This window comes from Mastigoproctus giganteus, chromosome 2 (genome assembly GCF_048544385.1).
Source record: "Mastigoproctus giganteus isolate SK-2022 chromosome 2, ASM4854438v1, whole genome shotgun sequence".
Lineage (NCBI taxonomy): Eukaryota > Metazoa > Arthropoda > Arachnida > Uropygi > Thelyphonidae > Mastigoproctus > Mastigoproctus giganteus.
In genome coordinates, this window is record NC_143576.1 from 196,250,190 (window position 1) to 196,272,642 (window position 22,453).

A 22,453-nucleotide genomic window follows, 5' to 3' on the forward strand; every position below is an offset into this window, starting at 1 on the left:
GGACTTCCAGACTAGCATCACTGGGATCCAACGCCCACAGCCCAGGTTCCAGGCTTACATCAATGGAATCCGGCGTGTTTGCTGTGCGCCGCGACCCGTGGAAATTCGGAAAGGGGGATCCTGGTGGTTGAGGGGCCCAGCTTCAATACACCACTTTGGCCCCTGCTTCGACAAGACGGGTGGTCCTGGAAGGCCCGGCTAGGATCAATCGGCTAGTAGGCTCGCCTGCGAGGGTCAACCGTGTCAATGCCATGCCCCTACCCTCATGGTCCGAGGGACAGGATTCAGGCTGGCGGCGGTGCGGGTATAGTGTCTGGGTAGCCCTGGCATTCCACTCCCGAGCGCATTTATTGCATGCCGGGTAGTGGGCGTCCCTTTGGGCTCCGTGGTGGGTGGGGAGCCCGGGCACTGAACAATTTAAAAATCTTCATGAATCCTGATAAACATATTCCTTCAGGGGCCCCAACCTGGTCCCTATCTGAAAATAATGACGGAGAGGCAGATAGCATTATTGCTACAAAGCAACAGCGAACCGAACTACCATCAGGGCCTGTCCCAAGGTTCATAATAATGCATTCCACCAACGAAACACCGATTGGTAAAATGTCTCCCTTTTTTATACAAAAAGGGTTGGATGGGTTAGTAGGTACACCCAAGTCAGTTAAGAGGCTCCGTTCTGGCGTCCTCTTGATAGAAACAAAAAATGACAGGCAGTCTGAACATCTACTCCGAGTAACATCAATCGGAGGTATACCCATAACAGTGACACCACACAGAACACTAAATTCATCGAGAGGTGTCATTTCGGAGTGGGACCTTCTCGACGTCACCGAGGAGGAAATCTGCTCCGAATTAAAACCACAGGGAGTTACTGCCGTCAAGAGAATCACTGCGCGAAGGGATGGAAAAATTGTTAAAACCAGGAGTGTTATCCTGACTTTTAACTCTCCCAAACCTCCTGATGAGATTAAAGCTGGATACATCAACTGTCCAGTACGTCCATACATTCCGAACCCTTTACGGTGTTTTAAATGTCAGAAGTATGGACATTCTCAAATGGCCTGCCGTGGAGTCCTTGCATGCGCCCGGTGCGGTGCAAAGGACCACGAAACAACAGCATGTTCAGCCACTAAACCCACCTGCATTAACTGTGAGGGAGAACATCCGGCCTATTCAAGGGCATGCCAGAGGTGGAAAGAAGAAAAAGAAATTCAACGGCTGAAGGCAGAGCTAAACATATCGTACCAGGAGGCAAGAAAAGCAGTGAAACCTCTTAACATCAAAAAACCTACCTACGCCCAGAAGATAGCAGGGAGGTGTTCGATTGGAACTCAGACAGACATGTCTGTCCCTCCAAAAGAATCGTTTACTCCCATTACACGTTATCTTTTAAGCTCCCAAAAACCTGCACAGAAGGACCAATCAGCTGCCACTCCTATATCAGTACCTCCTAATGCTCCACAAGTAACAAAAGCAAAAGAAAAGAATAAGAAAGGGGAAGTAACACCTAGTACCCAGGAAAACATGGATGTCGAGCAGAAGGAGGTACATGATGAGTCAGTTTTGGAACTCTTCGCTGAGGAAGAAATGGACACAGGACAGCGTCCATACTTCCCCAGGAAAGATAAATCCAAGACTGACAAAATTAAGTCCTCAGCACCTCGGAAGCCGCCTGATGGACCCACCAATTCCAAATAATGGCTAAATTCCTACAGTGGAATTGTCGTGGATTCCGGCAAAATACTGACGACATCAAGGCACTCCTGCAAAAGCACAAACCAGTTTGCTTTTGCATACAGGAGACTTATTTAAAGGCAAATGATGACCCCACCATGCATAACATTACCATCATTCGTAAGGATAGAATTGTGGATGGTCCTGCCCACGGAGGAGTTGCAATCCTCGTCGGCAACCAGATCCCATTTCAGCCTTTGCAGCTTACAACTAGCATTGAAGCTGTAGCAATTCGCCTTACAGTGGGGTTCTTATTAACTGTCTGCTCTGTTTATTTGCCACCTGGGATTGACATCCCCCAGAAAGACCTTGATGATTTTATCATGCAATTGCCTTCCCCTTGTTTAATTCTTGGGGATTTCAATGGACATAACACTCTGTGGGGTAGTGCTGACATCAATGGAAGGGGACGAGTCATAGAGCATATGCTCACTGACAATGATCTCTCCCTCCTAAATGTGGGAACAAACACCTTCTTCCACATGCCTACCCGTACATTCTCTGCCATTGATCTTTCTATCTGCTCCCCTTCTCTCCTTCCTTCACTTACTTGGGAAGTAGAAGATAATCCATATGGAAGCGACCACTTCCCCGTGATAACCACCCTAACTAGTGAAGACCGTGTCTGCCATTTAGTTTACCGCGGTGGAAGATTGATCAGGCTGACTGGAATGCCTTTGAACATCTGGCAAACCTTGATATCCGTACAGTCAGTCAGGAGCCAATCAATGAAGCAGTCATTCATGTCACAGAAACGATTGTCCAAGCAGCTGCAATTGCAATCCCAAAATCATCCAGCCGGTTCCCACTATTCCCGAAACCTTGGTGGAATTCAGAATGCACGGCAACAAAAAAAGCACAAAACAAAGTGTGGGGGATATTCCGCCGATATCCCACCACTGAAAATTTAATATCATTCAAACGTGCACGTGCAAAAGCACGTTATGTACGACGTCAGAGCCAAAGGAAATCTTGGATTCGTTTTACATCTTCTATAACTCAGGCTGCTAGCTCAAAAGTAGTGTGGGATAAGATCCGGAAAATGAAGGGAAAATACCCACCATGCCCTTCAGTGATCCTCGAGCACAACGGATGTCCAATTGCAGATCGATCTGCAGTTGCAAATAGTCTAGGGGAAACATTTGCGAAAATATCTGCAACAACATCATTCCCTCCAGAGTTCTTGGCCTTGAAAGAAAAACGTGAGAAACATCCATTAAACTTCTCTTCAAAAGGGCTCGAACCATATAACAAGCCCTTTACACAGGAAGAGTTAAATACAGCACTCTTTCTTACGCATGCAAGTACTGTCGGGCCCGATGACATCCACTACGAAATGATAAAACATCTGTCATCACATTCTAAAAATCACTTATTAATTTTATTTAACAGAATTTTTCTTGATAAACAATTTCCGGATTCCTGGCGGAAAGCAATCGTTCTTGCCTTCCCAAAACCAGGAAAGGATCCTAGATATCCAAGTAACTATCGTCCTATTGCTCTGAAAAGCTGTTTGTGCAAGGTCCTGGAAAGAATGGTTAATGCCCGCCTTGTGTGGTATTTGGAAACAAATGATCTGCTTTCCAGGACTCAGTGCGGCTTCCGAAGAGACAGAACTACTTTGGATCATTTAATCCGACTTGAAACATACATTCGCGACTCTTTTATTAAATCCGAGCATCTGGTAGCAGTTTTCTTTGATATTGAAAAAGCGTACGACACAGCCTGGCGATTTGGAATATTAAAAGACCTCTACAACTTTGGTCTTAGGGGTAACCTTCCTCTCTTTATCAAAAACTTCCTTTCGAATCGTCATTTTCAAGTGCGTTTAGGATCTACTCTCTCTCGAGAGTTCTGTCAGGAAGAGGGAGTCCCACAAGGGTCCATTCTAAGTGTCACGCTTTTTGCAATCAAAATAAACTCTATCACGGAACAACTTCCGCCCACAATAAACAATGCCCTCTATGTTGACGACTTTACTATATTTTGTCACTCATGCAATATGAGGGTCATTGAAAGGCAACTGCAGAAAGCCATTGACCACCTTACATCTTGGTCATTGGCTAATGGGTTCAGATTTTCATCACAGAAGACCGTTTGTGTACACTTCTGTCGCAAACGTAATCTTCATCCTGAACCGGATTTAAGGCTTGGGCAAAACAACATCACAGTCGTAGCAGAAGTCAAATTCCTTGGCCTTATCTTCGACAAAAAGTTGACATTTCTTCAACATATTTGTCAGCTTAGGACAAGGTGTGTTAAAGGGCTTAACATCATTCGTGCCCTTTCGTCAACATCATGGGGCGCAGATCGCTATACTCTTCTTCGTCTCTACCGAGCCCTTGTCCGTTCTAAACTCGATTATGGGTCCCAGGTATATGGATCTGCTAGAGATAGTGTACTTCGGTGGTTAGATCCAGTTCACCATCAGGCCATTCGGATAGCCACAGGAGCATTTCGCACATCTCCAGTCCAAAGCCTTTACTTCGAAGCAAATGAACCATCCCTATCTTTTCGACGTAAGCAGTTGTCTTTACATTACACCTTTAAATTGAAAGCCCTGCCTGATCATCCCACATGGGCATCAGTTTTTGAGCCACGTTGGGAAAATCTCTATAACACCCGTCGGACTGCCAACAGACCTTTTGGTATTCGGATGCAAGGGCTATTAAATGAACTAAACATGACGGTAAACAATGTTGCCCAGTCACCAAGGCAACTCCTTCCACCCTGGTATGCACATTTGCCAATGTGTGACTTCTCCCTCAAGATCATGGAGAAGGCTAATACACCGGCGGCTGTCTATCAGCAACTCTTCGCATCACATAGAGAGCAGTACTCTGACTTTCTGCCAGTCTGTACAGATGGCTCAAAGTCAGAATCGTATGTGGGATCTGCTGTTGTATTTCCTCAGAAGACATTATCATTCAAGATCCCACAAGAAGCTAGCATTTATACTGCAGAGTTGCATGCAATTGAAATAGCCCTTGAGTTCATTATAAATAGCGATTACCAAAGGTACGTGATTTACTGTGATTCATTGAGCGTGTTACAGGCTCTAGTATCGATGAGGTACAACTCTCATCCGGTCCTGTCCCGGATCCGGCAGATGCTTAGTTCTGCCTTTGAATCAGAATTTGACATTCGCTTCTGCTGGATCCCAAGCCACATTGGGATCCAGGGAAATGAATTAGCTGATACCGCTGCCAAATCAGCCATTTCCCTGGATAGTCATTGCCTGTCAGTCCCCTATACAGACTACAGGCAAATAATACGATGTAAATTATATTCCCACTGGCAAGACTCTTGGCACGGACAGACCGCGAATAAACTACAGCGTATTAAGCCTGTAATTATGCAATGGCAGTCCAGTCTACGCAGGGTCCGAAAAGAGGAAGTTGTTCTTGCTCGGCTCCGCATAGGTCATAGCCATCTAACACACTCCTTTTTGCTGAGGGCGGATGGCCCACCTATGTGTGAGACGTGTAACGTCATTTTAACTGTTTCTCACGTTTTTATTGAATGTCCTGTCTTTAGACAATCTTTTGTTAGAACTTTTAATAATCTGGCTGAACCATTTACACTCAGTCAGATTTTAGGTGACAGAGACAACATGTCTGACATTTTTAATTTTTTACACTCGATCAATTTATACACAAAGATTTAAGTTTATATTTTATACCTTTTATATAACCTTTAACCACAGTATCATTTTTACCTTTTTGACACGGTAGCCTGTTCTAAAGCTGACCAATATTTTTGTATTAATTTTATTTTTTTTGATTTGGTGCATTATGGCCATAGCTGCCAATGCGCCATTAAAAACCAAACCAAACCAAACTGTTGGTAAATGCCTCAGCTACATTATATATACAATATCCAGATTTTATAAGTCATTAGAAAATGAAGCACCACTTCTGGAAGAATAGCAAAGCAGAAAAAGAATACTACAGGTGAGGAGACCACAGAGACTTACGGTGATTAAACTTCACAGTCCGAGCTTTGTAAGCTTATTGTTTATCTACTTTCAAACAATTGTGGGATGCCTAGTTTGTTCTAATTGAGCAAAATTGGAGTGTGGAGGGTTGGAGACAAGTATTGTGGGTTGATTGATCCAGACCTGCACTCGTTTGTGCATGTATTATGTTGAAAATTCACCATTCAATATTCTAATACATGGGAATCGTTTTTAAATTCATTTCATTTCAAAAAAAAAAAACCTAAAGAAAGAGAAGTCAGGTGAGGTTAGGTCTAGTGATCAATTTATAGTAGTAGTAGTAGTAATAATGGAAAATGGTGCAAGAAACCAAGCTTATATAGCATCAGCAAGAAAACTACACAGTTCACCCATCCATGCCCCCCACCCAAGAATTTGTCTAGTTCTTCCTTGAGATTATTCAACCCATCCACTTGGAATGATGCTAGCCTGTTCCAGCCTGTTCCAACAATCAACCACCTGATGGTTGCAGAAGGCAGACTTCTGCAACCATCAGGTGCAGTCTCACCAAGTGGAAGAATGCCATTAACATTCAGATTACTCAATCCATTCAAGGCTTTAAACACCTCAATCAGGTCTTCCTGCAGATGCCTAAGCTTGAAATGCTGCAATTTGCAGAACTGAAGCTCTTTCTAGGTAAGAGCTTTGTTCCCTTCACCAGTCTGGTTGCCCTTCTCTGCAGCCATTGCAGCAAATGTACATCCTTCCTAAAGTGAGGCCTCCAGATCTGTATACAGTACTCAAGATGCAGCCTAACCATGGCCTTATACAAAGGGATAATCACCTCCTTATCCCTGCTAGCAAAGTTTCTGTATATTATTGACAAAACCCCATGTGCTCTCTTGGCACCATAGCTGTACTGCTCAGAGAATTTCATGTCTGACTGCGCAATTACCCCAGGTCTTTTTTAATTTTCCATTACCCTGAGTGCAGTACCACACAGCTGATAAGTTACTTGGGATTACTGCTACCCTTATGCAGTACCTTGCATTTGGGATGTGTTAGGGTAACTAAGAATAAGAATAGGTCCATGTATACCAATGCTAGAAGTATAGTAAATAAATTTGATGAATTTGAAATATTGGTCAAGACATCAAAGGCAGATATTGTTGGGATATCAGAGACGTGACACTGATATTAGGAATGCAAAATTGGATTTTGGGAATACAATGTGTACAGAAAGGATAGGAAGGGAGGAAATGTTATGCTGTTAATTTAATAAAAACATAAAATCAAAAGAAGTGCATCCAGTTGATATACAGATGAACAGTGCACTGTTGAATCAGTTTGGTGTGATATAAGCACTGCAAAAGCAAAAATAAGAGTAGGAGTGTATTATAGGCCTAATGTCTCGAATGAGTACAATGAACAATTGTACAAAGAAATAGAATGGGCTAGTAAATCAGAATGTCTTATAATGGGCGATTTTAACTTCCCAGATATTGACTGGAACTTGTGGGGTGTTCACTCGCACACTAGTAAGACTTTTGTGGATTTATTGGATGATTGTTTTCTGCAGTAGCATATTCGAGAGGCAACCAGAGAGGGTAATATTCTTGATCTGGTTATCTGCAGTGATCATTCGTGTATTAAGAATTTGCAGATAAAGAAACCACTAGGTGGCAGTGATCACAGTGTACTGAGGTGGGATTTACTTATAGATATAATTACCATCAGGGGTAAAGGAAAGGGTTTTTGCTTCCGTAAAGGTGACTACAGTGGTCTCAGACAGTTTTAAATTCTGTACAGTGGGACCAACTGATCATGTTACCAACAGCAAATTCTAAGTGGGAAGCGTACAAGGAATCAATCTTGGAAGCTACTAAAAGTTTCATACCTATTAAGAAACATTGTTCAAGGTTTAGGCCTAAATGATTGTCAAATGAACTAATGAGCCTCGTGGCAGAGAAGAAAAATGCATGGGATGCATATAAATTATCAGGCAACAAAGAAGCCTATGGCATATACAGGGTGTCTCAAAAATATTGGTACAAACGTTTAGGGGAGGTAGGTAACATCTAAAGGAATGTGAATCGCATAGGAACCCATAACCAGAAACGTCACCGTAAGTCAGTAGATGGCGCTATTCATCAGTTTGCGAGAGGGAAAATTCCTGGTTTACTTATTCAAGCAGTAATCGCTGCATGAAAAGCATGCATCGATATACGAACTGTGAGCTGGCAGACATTAACCTAGTGTATGGATTAACAGAGGGAAATGGACGAGCTGCTCAACAAATTTATGGAGAACACTTCCCAGACAGACATGTTCCGGACCACCATTTGTTTGCGCGTGTGCATCAAAATTTGTGCAATTATGGATCATTTAGAGGTAACAGGAGTAGTGCGGGCAGGCCACGTTCGATGCGAACTACCACCATGGAAGAAAGTGTGTTGAATGCCTTCCAGAATAATCCTACTACCAGCACACGTGCCATTGCCTCTGCCTTCAGAGTGTCTCGTTGCAGTGTACGGCGTGTCTGGCATGATGATTCCTTACACCCCTTTCATGCAGCAGTTCAGTTACTGCTCCCCCAAGATCATCCTGCACGTGTGGCTTTTGCGCAGTGGTTTCTCCAAGGAAGTGTTCAAGACTTGAATTTTCCAGCCTATGTTTTGTTCACGGATGGGCTTATTTCACTCGGGAAGGCTTATTCAATCAGCACAATGCTCATGTGTGGGCTCACGACAACCCACACACGGTGTGCGCCCCCATGCGGCACAACATCGCTTTGCAATAAATGTGTGGGCAGGTATGGCCGGTGACTGCTTAGTCGGCCCATACCTGTTACCATCCTGCATGAACTCTGCTAAATATCGGATCTTTCTTGAACAAGTTCTACCAGGGTTACTTGACGATGTTCCAGAAAATGTGAGATGCAACATTTGGTTTCAACATGACGGGGCGCCTGTCCATTGTGGAAGGTGTGTTCGTGACCATTTGAACAGGCATTTTGGGCATCGATGGATTGGCTGTGGTGGACCCGTTGCCTGGCCCCCACGCTCACCTGATTTATCGAGCCTTGATTTCTTTCTGTGGGGCCCTCAAATCTATTGTGTATGAATCGCCTGTGGAGACGGAAATGGATCTCGTGACGAGACTCGTCTGCGCTGCTTCTACTGTCAAAGAAACTCCAGGTGTGTTCGACATTGTCAGCCAATCCATGCTGCGTCGGTGTCACGCATGCATCGCGTCTCATGGTGGAACCTTCGAGCATCTGTTGTAACATCAAATGCATAAAATGCATCCATCTCGTACTCCATTGTGAATATTATGTCAAATGTTTGCCACTAATCACTGTCTTGTGTCATTTCTGCTTCTTGTGCCTCTGCTACTACTTTCTCGTGACGTTTCCAGTTATGGGTTCCTACGCGATTCACATTCCTTTAGATGTTACTTACCTGCCCTAAAAGTTTGTACCAATATTTTTGAGACACCCTGAATAAGCTAGTCTGTAATCAAGTCACAAAGGAAGTAGGCAGGTGAAGGCCGATTACGAGTTATAGGTTGGTCACTCACACACTAGCAAGGCTTTTGTGGATATATTGGATGATTGTTTTCTACATCAGCATGTTCAGGAGGCAACTAGAGGGAGTAATACTCTTGATCTGATTATCAGTAGTGATTCTTCATGCATTAAGAATCTGCAGATAAAGGAACCACTAGGTGGCAGTGATCAGAGTGTGCTGAAGTGGGATTTACTCAAAGAGGTAACTACCATCAGGGGTAAAGGGAAAGGTTTTTTCTTTCGTAAAGGCGACTACGATGGTCTGAGACGGTATTTAAATTCTACACAGTGGGACCAAATGATGATGTTACCAACAGCAAATTCAAAATGGGAAGCATTCAAAGAATTTATCTTGGAAGCTACTAGGCTTTATATACAAACTAAGAAATATTGTTCAAGGCTTAGGCCTAAATGGATGTCAGATGAACTAATGAGACATATGGCAGAGAAGAAAAATGCATGGAATACATATAAATTAATGGGTGACATGGAAGCCTATGATAGATATAAGCTGGTCTGTAACCAAGTGACAAAGGAGATTAGGCAGACAAAGGCAGATCATGAGAAATCCTTGGCAAAGGATGCAAAGAAAAACAGAAAAGAGTTCTTTACCTATGTAAACTGTAGAAGAAAATCGATGAATCAGATTGGTTCACTGGATATTGATGGTTCAACTGTTGATGGTCCTACTCAGATGGCTAACAAACTAAATGATTATTTTGCATCTACATTCACACATGAGGAGTTATTCAGGAAGGGGAATGCCAGAGGTGAAGTAAACTCTGGCAGCGAGCTAGATGATTTTGTAATAACTGAGAGGAAAGTGGAAGAGAAATTGTTGAGGATAAACATAAAAAAGGCACCTGGGGTGGATGGGATCTATCCAGTTACATATCCAGTCAGCTTTTGACACTGTTGACACTGGATTGACAGTATTGCTTCCTCTTGTTGCCTGTCTAACATGCTGCTGTAGAAAATAGTTATCCAAGAAATCCACAAAAGTCTTGCTAGTGTGTGAGTGGCCAAACTCACAAATTCCAGTCAACATCTGGAAAGTTAAAATTCCCTATTATGAGACATCCTGATTTGCTGGCCTACTCTATTTTTCTGTATAGCTGTTTGGTATACTCATCACAGTCATTAGGCTTATAACATATTCCTACTCTCAAATGTTGTTTTACCGGTGCTTATATCACACCAAACTGACTCAACAGTGCATTCGTCATTCATGTCAACTGGATGCACTACCTTAGATTTAATATGCTTCTTAACTAAGAGCATAACCCATGCATCTGTCCCATCCTGTTTGTCTATCTGTCATTCCTGTATACATCATATTCCCCATTTTCAAATTCAGCATCACTTGTGTCTGAATGACTCCATGTTTCTGCTGTTCCTACAATGTCTGCATCTGATGACTTAATAAGTACTTCAAATTCATCATATATATTCCCAGTGCTCCTAGCATTTGTGTACATGCAAATATACATGCACATGTTCTTACTCTTAATTACCTAACACAGCCCCTGTATTTATTTGTTCCATGATGACCCACAACAGGACCTGAAGTCCCAGACACCTTGCTTTCCAGGCTGCTGCATGTACCAATAGTAGCGGTGAAGGAATCACTTTCACCTCTGCTGTAGCTCTAGTTAAGCTATTAGTCTGTGTATCTTCCCATGCTAGCAGTTTTCCCACCCACCTATCACTGCCTTGACAGCATCAGAAAATATTCTTGCACCCATTCTATTCAAGTGTATCTCATCCCTATAAAAACAGTCTCTCCTGTTAACAAGCATAGACCACACTGTGAAAAATTCTACCCCATGAGCCTTGCACATTCTCTCCAGGGCCAAATTGATTGACAAGGCTCTCAACATATACTCCCTCCTATCATGTCTGGGCAGAATTGCAGACACTTCCAAATTCAATCCTAGCCCCTGACTTTTTGCCAACATTGCTCTGTGCTTGTTAATATGTCCTCAGATCTCCTTTTCTTAATATTATTAGTGCCAACCTGTACAACAGTACGACCTTTTGTGTGCCCTTAAAAGATGATATCTTCTCTATAATGTCATTTACTTTTTCCCCTGACAAACATACCCTGATCCTATTCCACCTGTCCTTTTTGCACACCATATTTCCCTGACAATAGTCACCAACAAATAATCACCTTTCTTCAATAATCACCTTCTGTGGGATTAGCTCATTCTGCCTTGGAGATTGCTGCTGTGTTGCATAATTCATAAGTGTGAGCTCTGTCATTGAGTTGGGCAGTTGAGAGCTTGATGGCTTCCCCATTTTAATTTCTTTGAGGACATCTACCCTACTCGTCAAAATTTCATAAACACCCATCAGAACACTGAGTTGGTGCCTAATTTCTTCACACTTCCTGCACCTAGCACATGCAAAGACATCCCCCTTGGCTGGATTATGTCCTGTTCCAGTTATACCCCCATTGAAATTATCTGGTTATCAAAAAATTTACATAATATATTTAAATAATACTGCCATTGTTGAGCCATCCTCTTGCAACCAACAGTCTTGTTCAGTCTCTTTAGGAAATTAAACAGCATGACAAGTTGTTGGTAATGAGGTGCATCCATTTAAGTTGACTGTTTTGGTGTGTGGGGTGAGACAAAAGTTGTATAAGTCGCACGAAATGAAATGTGCTTAAGTTATTCTTGCATTTTTTTTTATTTGAAAATTCATTTTAAATATATCATTTCATTATTTAATATTTAATTTTGAAATAATTATTGTGTTTTAGTGTTGCTGTGTTCAGCGTTCCATCAGTTGTAGGAGCTTTTCAAGAAACATTACAGCATGCACTTTCAGTCCATCCAACTCATTCTTCTTGGCTAAGGACTCGTGGGGATTTATATTATGGTAAGCTGCTTTAAAAAAAAAAAAAACGTAAATTTATGTGTAGTCTTGGCAAATTTACAGTAAATGTAGTATTCACTAGTTCTCTTTAAAATATTTCCCCATTAGCAGCAAGGTTTAATTTAGAATTTTATTAAAATTAACTGACAATAGAGATAGGTGGGGGGGGAGTGCCCAACATTCCAATTCCTTATCCTGGGTCTTTTGTCATGGATGAAAGGTGAAGGAGGTGGGAAAAGCGATTTCAGATACTACAGATGAAGGGACCACAGAGACCTATGGAGAGTAACAGTAGTCTTCTCTACTTACATATGCTCAGCTATTAAACTTTTTAAGTGGAAAATGTAAATACATATACATACCTGCTAACTTCTCCAATTTAATCTCACATTTTCTGATAATTGGGTAAAATACCCAGTTATCAGAATTATTTTCACTTTTCTGATGTTTGATTTTCCTTCACTTTTCAGTAAAGTTTTTTATTTTTTTAAATATTAGAATATATTATTTTTTTAAATTATTATGAATCCACCAATTTAACAATATGTGCTTAAAAGCCAACATCAGGTAGTTCTGATCGTGTTTAATCAAGTATAGTGGCCTCAGGCCAATAGTGTTTACAACACTAGATAAAAAATATATCTGGATTTGGGATATATGTTTGATTTTTAGTAAAATAATAAGAGGAGTTTACCTCAATATAGTACGTAGAACACTTCTATGATACCCTCCAGAAATTAAAACGGAAAAAACGAAAAATCGACAACTTACCGGTACATTAGAGTAAAATATAAATAATTAAATAATCAATGTAACACAATTCAAAACAATTTAAAACAATTAAAAATCAAATTAACGCAATTAAAAGAATCTAACGAAAATATTCAAAACGATTTTCCTTCCTCTTATTGACTATTTCATTCACTTCCTGTCTCTCCAGTAGTAAACAATCGATACACACAATTATTGGAGATTTTTTGAATGGCTTGGTGCAAAATTAGGAAGGAAAATCGTTTTGAATATTTTCGTTAGATTCTTTTAATTGTGTTAATTTGATTTTTAATTGTTTTAAATTGTTTTGAATTGTGTTACATTGATTATTTAATTATTTATATTTTACTCTAATGTACCGGTAAGTTGTCGATTTTTTCGTTTTTTCCATTTTAATTTCTGGAGGGTATCATACGGAAGTGTTCTACGTACTATATTGAGGTAAACTCCTCTTATTATTTTACTAATATTATTATCAACGTAGAACATATTGAGTATTACAGCTCTGATTCATACTATCTAATGTTTGATTTTTATAATAAAGATTCTTTTAATAACATTACTTGTATATCTTATTTGCATTCATTGGAATCAAAAAAGATTAGGTAAGTTTAAATATTTGTTTTGTTTTTTAATATAATTTTTTGAGAAAGAATATTAGTTTACTTTGAATTTGAGCTATGTGACTGTAATGTGGCATTTGATCCATGTAAATTGGCATGGTGGACTCCAGTCACCTTCATGCAGGTTATGAAATGTAAATATTTTGGAATAGCCAAGATGATGTGATTGAACTAAACTTATTCTCAGTTGAGCACCACCACTCAGATGGCACCATTTTGGAGATTGTTGTCTCCTCATCATTGGGTGGGTACGTACCCAAAGTGTATGGGATGACAACCTAGTTATGAACTATTTGCACTACATGAAAGATGCACAGTAGTAATACTAAATAAATTTTAGTATAATAATAAATTTTGTATAGTATTACTTATGAACACCTTTTGGCAGCTGTCATATCGTGTAGATAATTCTCAACTAGTTTGTCATTCCTTACACTCTGAGTGCCTATCCACCCAGTATTGAAAAGATAACTATCTCTAAAGTGGTGCCTTCTGGGTGGTAAAAAAGTAAATTGCAGCCATTATCAACCCACTACAGGATGGAAGCCTCCTCAACGATTCATGTTGAGGGAATGGACTGTAATCTGCCACACTGGCCCATTGTGGGTTGGCAGATTGACCATATTTAGCATTAGCAGTCAGGGGCTTTAATCCTGGTCTACTCAAAGAGCATGTGCTACTGCTCTTGATCTGCTCTTGACCACTTGGCTACGGAGGCTTTTTGGGTGGTGGTGGTGGCACTCAACTGATAATAAGTAACAAGTATTCTCTACTTGGGTAGCATTACTTATTTGAAACGCAAGAGTGGGAAACTTGTGAACGATTTCACAATGAGAGGCTCAGTAAGAATGCCAATTTTGCAATACGTTTTGCTTATTTATCAACTTGGCTACATTAGATTTGAAGAAGTTAGCACTACCTAAATATGTATGACATATCTAAAAATTTCAACTCTCCTTATTTTCTTAAATAATTGCAAAAAAAAAGTCAAACTAATGGAACAGTTTATCTGCAGAAATATCAAATCACCCAACATTTTCTTAATCTATCTCATGGAATGCGGTAAACGCTTAACATAATGCAGCTTGTTTCAGTATATCGTGAGTCATGTTATGTTCTCCAAACCAAAAAAAGTTTTTGATATTTAAATATTAAATTTGTGTGGTGCAGTTTCTTAATGTCCACTTATATTTAACCTTCTGAACTATACTAATTCTAACTTTCAACTATCGATTTTAACCAACACTATTGTCCTAATGATTGTTGTAAATAGCATTTATGCATGCCCACTCTGCTATTCCTTATTAGAACAACCTTACCTAGAACTTTTTTTTTTAACTCTCTTTACAGCCTTTACTGTTCCCCTAACTCTGCATATTGTTCTGAATTTGCTCCACCTCCATCAAATCTTGATTTTTTCCCACTTAATTTAGTGGTTCTGTCTTTTGTCACTCAAGTCATACTTGAAGTTAAAGGATACATATTCACGTCACGCTTGAAAAGGGTTGTGACAGACCAGTGTGCCATGAGAACCACTACCCTAATCTTAACTATAAAATCTGAGGTAAGGTTATTCTCTAGTAACCTATTTATTCATAATTTCAGCTAGCTTCCTTTTTCCAATTGTACCAATCTAACATGGTAACACTATCAGCACCTAAGACAAATTGTAGCAAAGTTATGGGAATACAAGAACTTGTATTTAGAATTTGTTAATCATGAAAAAACACCTAGAAATCTGCTCTTTCAATTAGAAGAAGACAGCATCAAAGAAAATCTTTTAAAGGGAGTAAAGGGTTTGTATGACGTGAGGCATCGTACATACCCTTTATTTGGCATGAAGCAGAAATTCACCCTCTCACCACTTTTTTATGTACCATTTAATAACATTAAGTAGCTGACAGTTAGTGTGGGAAGTGTAAGCATTGGATCATTTTGATATACAGTTGATATATTCAACATAAGACCCTCTTGCCCAAGAAAGATGAAATTGGCGATGGGGTAAAATAACTCATAATTACTCCTCCCATACCAACAAGAAGTATCCTTCAACTTTAATCAGTTGTGGGAATCAAATTTTAGCCATTTCCATGAGAAAGCAGCTTGAAGTTTGCAATGAAAACATTAAAGTTGGAATATATTTAGCCAGCATAGTGTTTGCTTATTTCAACTTTATTTTGTTGCATTTTCTAAAACAACTTCAAGAAATACTATCAGAGTTTTCACCAGAGATAACACATGACCAGATAGGCTTGTTTCCAATTCTTCAGTTTCATTTTCTGCCTACACCAAAGCCCACAACAATTTTCAAGCAGTTATTAATCAGTCCAAACTAGATTTTGATCAGGCTAAAAGTAGAAAACTTGCTTCTTGCCCTAATGGTAGCCAAGAATTCTGGTCTCTTGCCAAAGCTATCGGCTGCGACTTTAGCCCATCTCTGCTCCCACCTCTGTCAAAACCAGATGGTTCTGTTGTCACTTCAGCCAAGGATAAAGCTGACCTGCTAGCATCCCATTTTTCTTACAACTAATGTATTAATGACCTTGGTAAAACACCTACCACCATTCCCAACATGCTCCATTCAATGCCTCCTGTGGTCTTCCGTCAAAAGGGGCGCCTCCGTAGCCAGGTGGGAAGGAGCAGCAGTGCGTAGCACACGCTTCTTGATTAGACCGGGGTTCGAGCCCCTCACCACCAAATACGGAAGATGCGGAAAGGTCAGGGAATGACCACCGCACCGGAGCAATATGGCCTTAGTTGCTAATGCTCCTAAAAACCAAATAACAACAACAAATAACAACATCCGTCAAAAGGATATCAGAAGGATTTTGACGAATCTTGATGCTAAGAAAGCTCCAGGTTCCGATGGTATTTCTTCACTTGTTCTCAAAACCTGTGTTCCTGAACTTACTCCTGTTCTTTGCCGCCTTTTTTCACTTTCTTATTCCAAAGGTGTTTTTCCTTCTTTTGTGCTTGGAAATTTGCTCATATCCAGCCAGTTCCTAAAAAGGGAGACAAATCCCTCCCATCCAATTATCGTCCCATTGCAATTACTTCTACTCTTTCTAAAGTAATGGAGAAATCAATTAACCGCCAACTCTTAAACTACATAGAAACCTTCTGTCTGATCAATGACTGCCAGAACAGATTCTGTCTGTGTCGATTCACTGGTGATATTCTGGCTTATGTTACCCATTTATGGACAAATTCAATGGAAAAGTTCAGTGAAACACAAGCAGTTGCTCTTGACATCTCAAAGTCTTTCAATCCTGTTTGGCATAAAGGTTTTCTAAACAAGCTTCCATCTTATGGTTTGCCAACTGTTTTTTGCAATTGGTTATCCAATTTTCTCTCGGATCGCTCACAGAGGATGATGGTAGATGGCTCTCTGTCTTCTAACTTCTCCACTAATGCTGGTGTCCCCCAAGGTTCAGTACTTTCCCCCACTCTTTTCCTCTTGTATATTAATGACCTTCTTCCATTGACCGGAAATCGTATCCATAGTTTTGCTGATGATAGCACATTACGTTCCACTTTCCATTTTGAGAAACCTTGCCCTGCTCAATCAGCTTCAACTTCTCAAATATCTGCTACCAATTCCTTAAATGCCGATCTTCAGGTAATTCTCCAGTGGGGCAAAGACAACTTAGTTGATTTCAATCCTTCTAAAACTCAGTCTTGTCTTATATCTTGCAAAAAGGATTCTTCTGCTTCTATACTTATCTTTGGTGACACTCTGATTTCTGGGCAAGTTGATATATCTCTTTTGGGGATTACCCTGACTTCTAATCTCTCTTGGCACAAGCACATTACAAATATTGCTTCCTCTCCATCTAAAAAACTTGGTTTTCTCTTTCACTCTTGGCATTACTTTTCTTTCAAACAGCTGTTCACTCTGTACAAATCGCAAATCCGACCTACCATGGAATATTGTTCCCACATCTGGGGCGGTGCCCCTAAAACCTCTCTCAGGCTTCTAGATTCCAATCAGAATAGAGCAGTTAGGTTAATTAATGACTCATCTCTAACAGTCTCTCCACTCACTGTCTCATCGATGTACTGTTTCTGCTGCATGCCTCTTCTACAGATATTTCCAGGCACTGTTCTTCTGATTTGGCTTGTATAATTCCCTCTCTCTCTTTCAAAAGTTCGATCACATGCCACCACCAGCCAACATACATTTACTGTCCAACTTCAAAATCATAGAACCAACTTTTCATCTTCCTCATTTATTCATTCAACTGCTGTTTTCTGGAACAACCTTCCCTCATACGTATTTTCAGAAAATTACAGCCTACAGAAGTTGAAGTCTAATGTCAACAAATATCTTCTCTCGTCTTTTCAACCTCCAACCCAAGCACAGTACTAAGTACTGTAGGTTCTAATACCTCTCGTGTTTGGGGTTTTCATAAAAAAAAAAAAAAAAAACAAGAGAGAGATAGGCTTCCATCAAGAAAAGTCTAAGTGAAAATATTTTCTGCAAAGTAGTTATATAAAGTTATGAATTTTAGTGAAAGGAGGTGATTATCCCTTTGTATAAGGCAATGGTCAGGTCACATCTTGAGTACTGCATACAGGTCTGGAAGCCTCATTTTAGGAAGGATGTAGATTTTCTTGAGCATGTACAGAGAAGGGCAACAAGATTGGTGAGGGGAATGAAGAGATCCTCTTAACAAGAGAGGCTTAAGTTCTGCAAATTGCAGTGGCTGGAGACTAAGCCCCTGCGAGGTGATCTGATTGAGGTGTATAAAGCCTTGAATGTGTTGAGCACCCTGAATTCTGATGGGATTCTTCCATTTGCTCCCCTCGACGTGGGCACCTGTACGTGGTGAGGGGACCTCCCAGTGACGCTGCTGGACTTCCAGACTAGCATCACTGGGATCCAACGCCCACAGCCCAGGTTCCAGGCTTACATCAATGGAATCCGGCGTGTTTGCCGTGCGCTGCGACCCGTGGAAATTCAGAAAGGGGGATCCTGGTGGTTGAGGGGCCCAGCTTCAATACACCACTTTGGCCCCTGCTTCGACAAGACGGGTGGTCCTGGAAGGCCCGGCTAGGATCAATCGGCTAGTAGGCTCGCCTGCGAGGGTCAACCGTGTCAATGCCACGCCCCTACCCTCATGGTCCGAGGGACAGGATTCAGGCTGGCGGCGGTGCGGGTATAGTGTCTGGGTAGCCCTGGCATTCCACTCCCGAGCGCATTTATTGCATGCCGGGTAGTGGGTGTCCCTTTGGGCTCCGTGGTGGGTGGGGAGCCCGGGCACTGAACAAATAAAAAATCTCTATGAATCCTGATAAACTTACTCCTTCAGGGGCCCCAACCCGGTCCCTATCTGAAAATTTAGACAGGGAATCAGATAGCATTATTGCTAATAAGAGGCAGCGAACCGAATTACCATCAGGGCCAGTCCCAAGGTTCCTAATCATGCACTCAACCGGTGAAAAACCGATTGGTAAAATGTCGCCCTTTTTCATGCAAAAAGGGTTAGATGGGTTAGCAGGTTCTCCCAAATCAGTTAAGAGACTCTGTTCTGGAGACCTCTTAATTGAAACTAAAAATGACAGGCAATCCGAACATCTACTCCGAACAACATCAATCGGAGGAATACCTATAACGGTGACACCACGCAGAACACTCAATTCATCGAGAGGTGTCATTTCGGAGTGGGACCTTCTCGACGTAACCGAGGAGGAAATCTGCTCCGAATTAAAACCCCAGGGAGTTATTGCCGTCAAGAGAATTACTGCGCGAAGGGATGGAAAAATAGTTAAAACCAGGAGCGTTATCCTGACTTTTAACTCTCCTAAACCTACTGACGAGATTAAAGCTGGATACATCAACTGTTCAGTGCGTCCATACGTTCCGAACCATTTACGGTGTTTTAAATGCCAGAAGTATGGACATTCTCAAGTGGCCTGCCGTGGAGTCCTTGCATGCGCTCGATGCAGTGCAAAGGACCACAAAACAACAGCATGTTCAGCCGCAAAACCCACCTGTATTAACTGTGAAGGCGAACACCCGGCCTACTCACGAGCATGCCAGAGGTGGAAAGAAGAAAAAGAAATTCAACGGCTGAAGGCAGAGCTAAATATATCATACCAGGAGGCGAGGAAATCGGTCAAACCCCTGAATATTAACAAACCTACCTACGCCCAGAAGGTAGCAGGGAGATGTTCCGTTGGAACTCAGACGGACATGACCATTCCTCCAAAGGAGTCTTTCACTCCCATCGCGCGATATCTTTTAAGTTCTCCAAAACCTGCACAAAAGTACCAATCAGCTGCCACTCCTATATCGGTACCTCCTAATGCTCCACAAGCAATAAAGGTAACTATGAAAGATAAGAATAAAAAAGGGGATGTCCCCCCTAGAACCCAAGAAAACATGGATGTCGAGCAGAAGGAGGTACCCGAAGATTCAGTCTTGGAACTCTTTGCGGAGGAAGAAATGGACACGGGACAGCGTCCATTCTTCCCCAAAAAAGATAAATCCAAGACTGATAAAAGTAAGCCCTCAGCACCTCGGAAGCCGCCTGATGGACCCACCAAGCCAAAATAATGGCTAAATTCCTACAATGGAATTGTCGTGGATTCCGGCGAAATATTGATGACATCAAGGCCCTCCTGCAAAAGCATGAGCCAGTTTGCTTTTGCTTGCAGGAGACATATCTAAAGGCAAATGATGATCCCACCATGCACAACATCACATTTTTTCGAAAGGATAGAATTGCGGATGGCCCGATGCATGGGGGAGTGGCTATCCTTGTGGGTAACCAGACCCCCGTGCAGCCCTTGCTAATTACAACTAGCATAGAGGCTGTTGCAATTCGCCTTTCAGTGGGATTTTTAATAACTGTGTGCTCCATTTATTTGCCACCTGGGACTGACATCACCCAGGCAGACCTTGATGATCTTCTAACGCTGCTGCCTCCCCCTTTCTTACTTCTCGGGGATTTTAACGGACATAACACCCTGTGGGGTAGTGCTAACATCAACGGAAGGGGACGAGTCATAGAGCGTATGCTCAATGACAATAACCTTTCCCTTCTAAATACTGGAACAAACACCTTCTTCCACATGCCTACCCGTACTTTTTCTGCCATTGATCTCTCTATCTGCTCCCCTTCTCTACTCCTTCACTCACTTGGGAAGTGGAGGAGAATCCATACGGAAGCGATCACTTCCATGTGATAACCTCAGTACACAGCGGGAGGCCATGTCTTCCCTTCAGGTTACCACGGTGGAAGATTGATCAGGCTGACTGGACTGCCTTCCAACATCAGGCAAATTTTGATCTTAGCACAGTCAGTCAAGAGCCTATCAATGATGCAGTTAAGTACATCACAGAAAATACTGTCCAAGCAGCTGCGAATGCTGTTCCAAAAACATCTGCCCGGTTTCCACCATTTCCTAAACCTTGGTGGAATTCACAATGCACAGCAGCAAAAAAGGCTCAAAACAAAGCGTGGGGGATATTTCGCCGATATTCTACCACAACCAACCTTATAGCCTTTAAACGTGCACGAGCCAAAGCACGATATATCCGCCGTCAGAGTCAAAAGGAATCGTGGATCCGTTTTACATCATCTATTACCCAGTCTACCAACTCTATGGTAGTCTGGGATAAAATCCGGAAAATGAAGGGAAAATATACATCCCACCATTCTTCAATCCTAGATTATAATGGATGCGCTATTGCAGATCCAACTGCAATAGCTAATTCTCTTGGGGAAACATTCTCTAACATCTCTGCAACATCTTCGTATTCCCCAGAGTTCCTGGTCCTGAAATATAAAATCGAAAAACAGGCACTTAACTTTAAATCTAAGAGCATTTATCCCTACAACAGGGATTTCACCATTCAGGAACTGGAAAGAGCCCTCACTCTTTCCAAAGCAAGTGCCGTTGGACCAGATGGCATCCATTATCAAATGATTAAACATCTTTCACCAAAATCTATGGATTGTCTGCTCCTTCTGTATAACAGAATCTTTATTGAAGGGCAGTTTCCGGACTCCTGGCGAAAGGCAATCGTTCTTGCCTTTCCTAAGCCAGGAAAGGATCCAAAAGTCACCACCAATTATCGTCCTATTGCTCTGACTAGCTGTCTGTGCAAAATCCTGGAGAGAATGGTTAATTCTCGTTTAATATGGTATCTAGAATCAAATGACCTTCTCTCCAATATCCAGTGCGGCTTCCGAAGGAACCGGTCCACTTTGGACCATCTTATTAGATTGGAAGCATCCATCCGGGATGCTTTCCTAAAACGTGAACACTTGGTGTCGTTGTTCTTTGACATGGAAAAAGCGTATGACACAACTTGGAGATTTGGCATTTTAAAAGATTTACATAGCCTAGGCCTTAGAGGGCATCTCCCCTTTTTTATTCAAAACTTTTTAGCCAATCGATCGTTCCAAGTTCGTGTGGGATCCTCACTCTCTCGCTCCTTTAGCCAAGAGGAGGGAGTACCACAAGGATCAGTATTAAGTGTCACGCTTTTTGCCATCAAAATAAATTCCATCACAGAACAACTTCCTCCAACTGTAAACAGTGCCCTCTATGTTGATGACTTTAGCATTTTTTGTCAGTCATGCAACATGAGGGTTATTGAAAGACAACTGCAGAAAGCCATTGATAATCTGAATGTCTGGGCACTTGCTAATGGCTTCAGGTTCTCGCCGGAGAAGACCGTTTGCGTACACTTTTGTCGCAAGCGTAATCTTCATCCTGAACCTGAATTAAGGCTCGGACAAAATGCTATTCCAGTAGCAGCGAACACAAAATTCTTGCGACTCATATTCGATAAAAAACTGACATTTTTGGATCATATTCGTCAACTCCGCACAAAGTGCACAAGAGGCCTTAATATGCTCCGCTCCCTCTCCTCTTTATCTTGGGGTGCAGACCGATGCACCCTGCTCCGGCTTTACCGTG

General features: G+C 41.5%; 1 protein-coding gene across 1 annotated transcript in view; it reads left to right on the forward strand.

Moving 5' to 3' along the window:
- Positions 1-22,453, forward strand: part of IntS8 (integrator complex subunit 8) — a 232,475-nt gene that overhangs the window by 204,313 nt on the left and 5,709 nt on the right. The window contains exon 23 of the mRNA XM_090368890.1: positions 12,010-12,128. Coding sequence (XP_090225016.1) covers positions 12,010-12,128 — 119 coding nt within the window. The remainder of the gene's footprint in view (positions 1-12,009; positions 12,129-22,453) is intronic.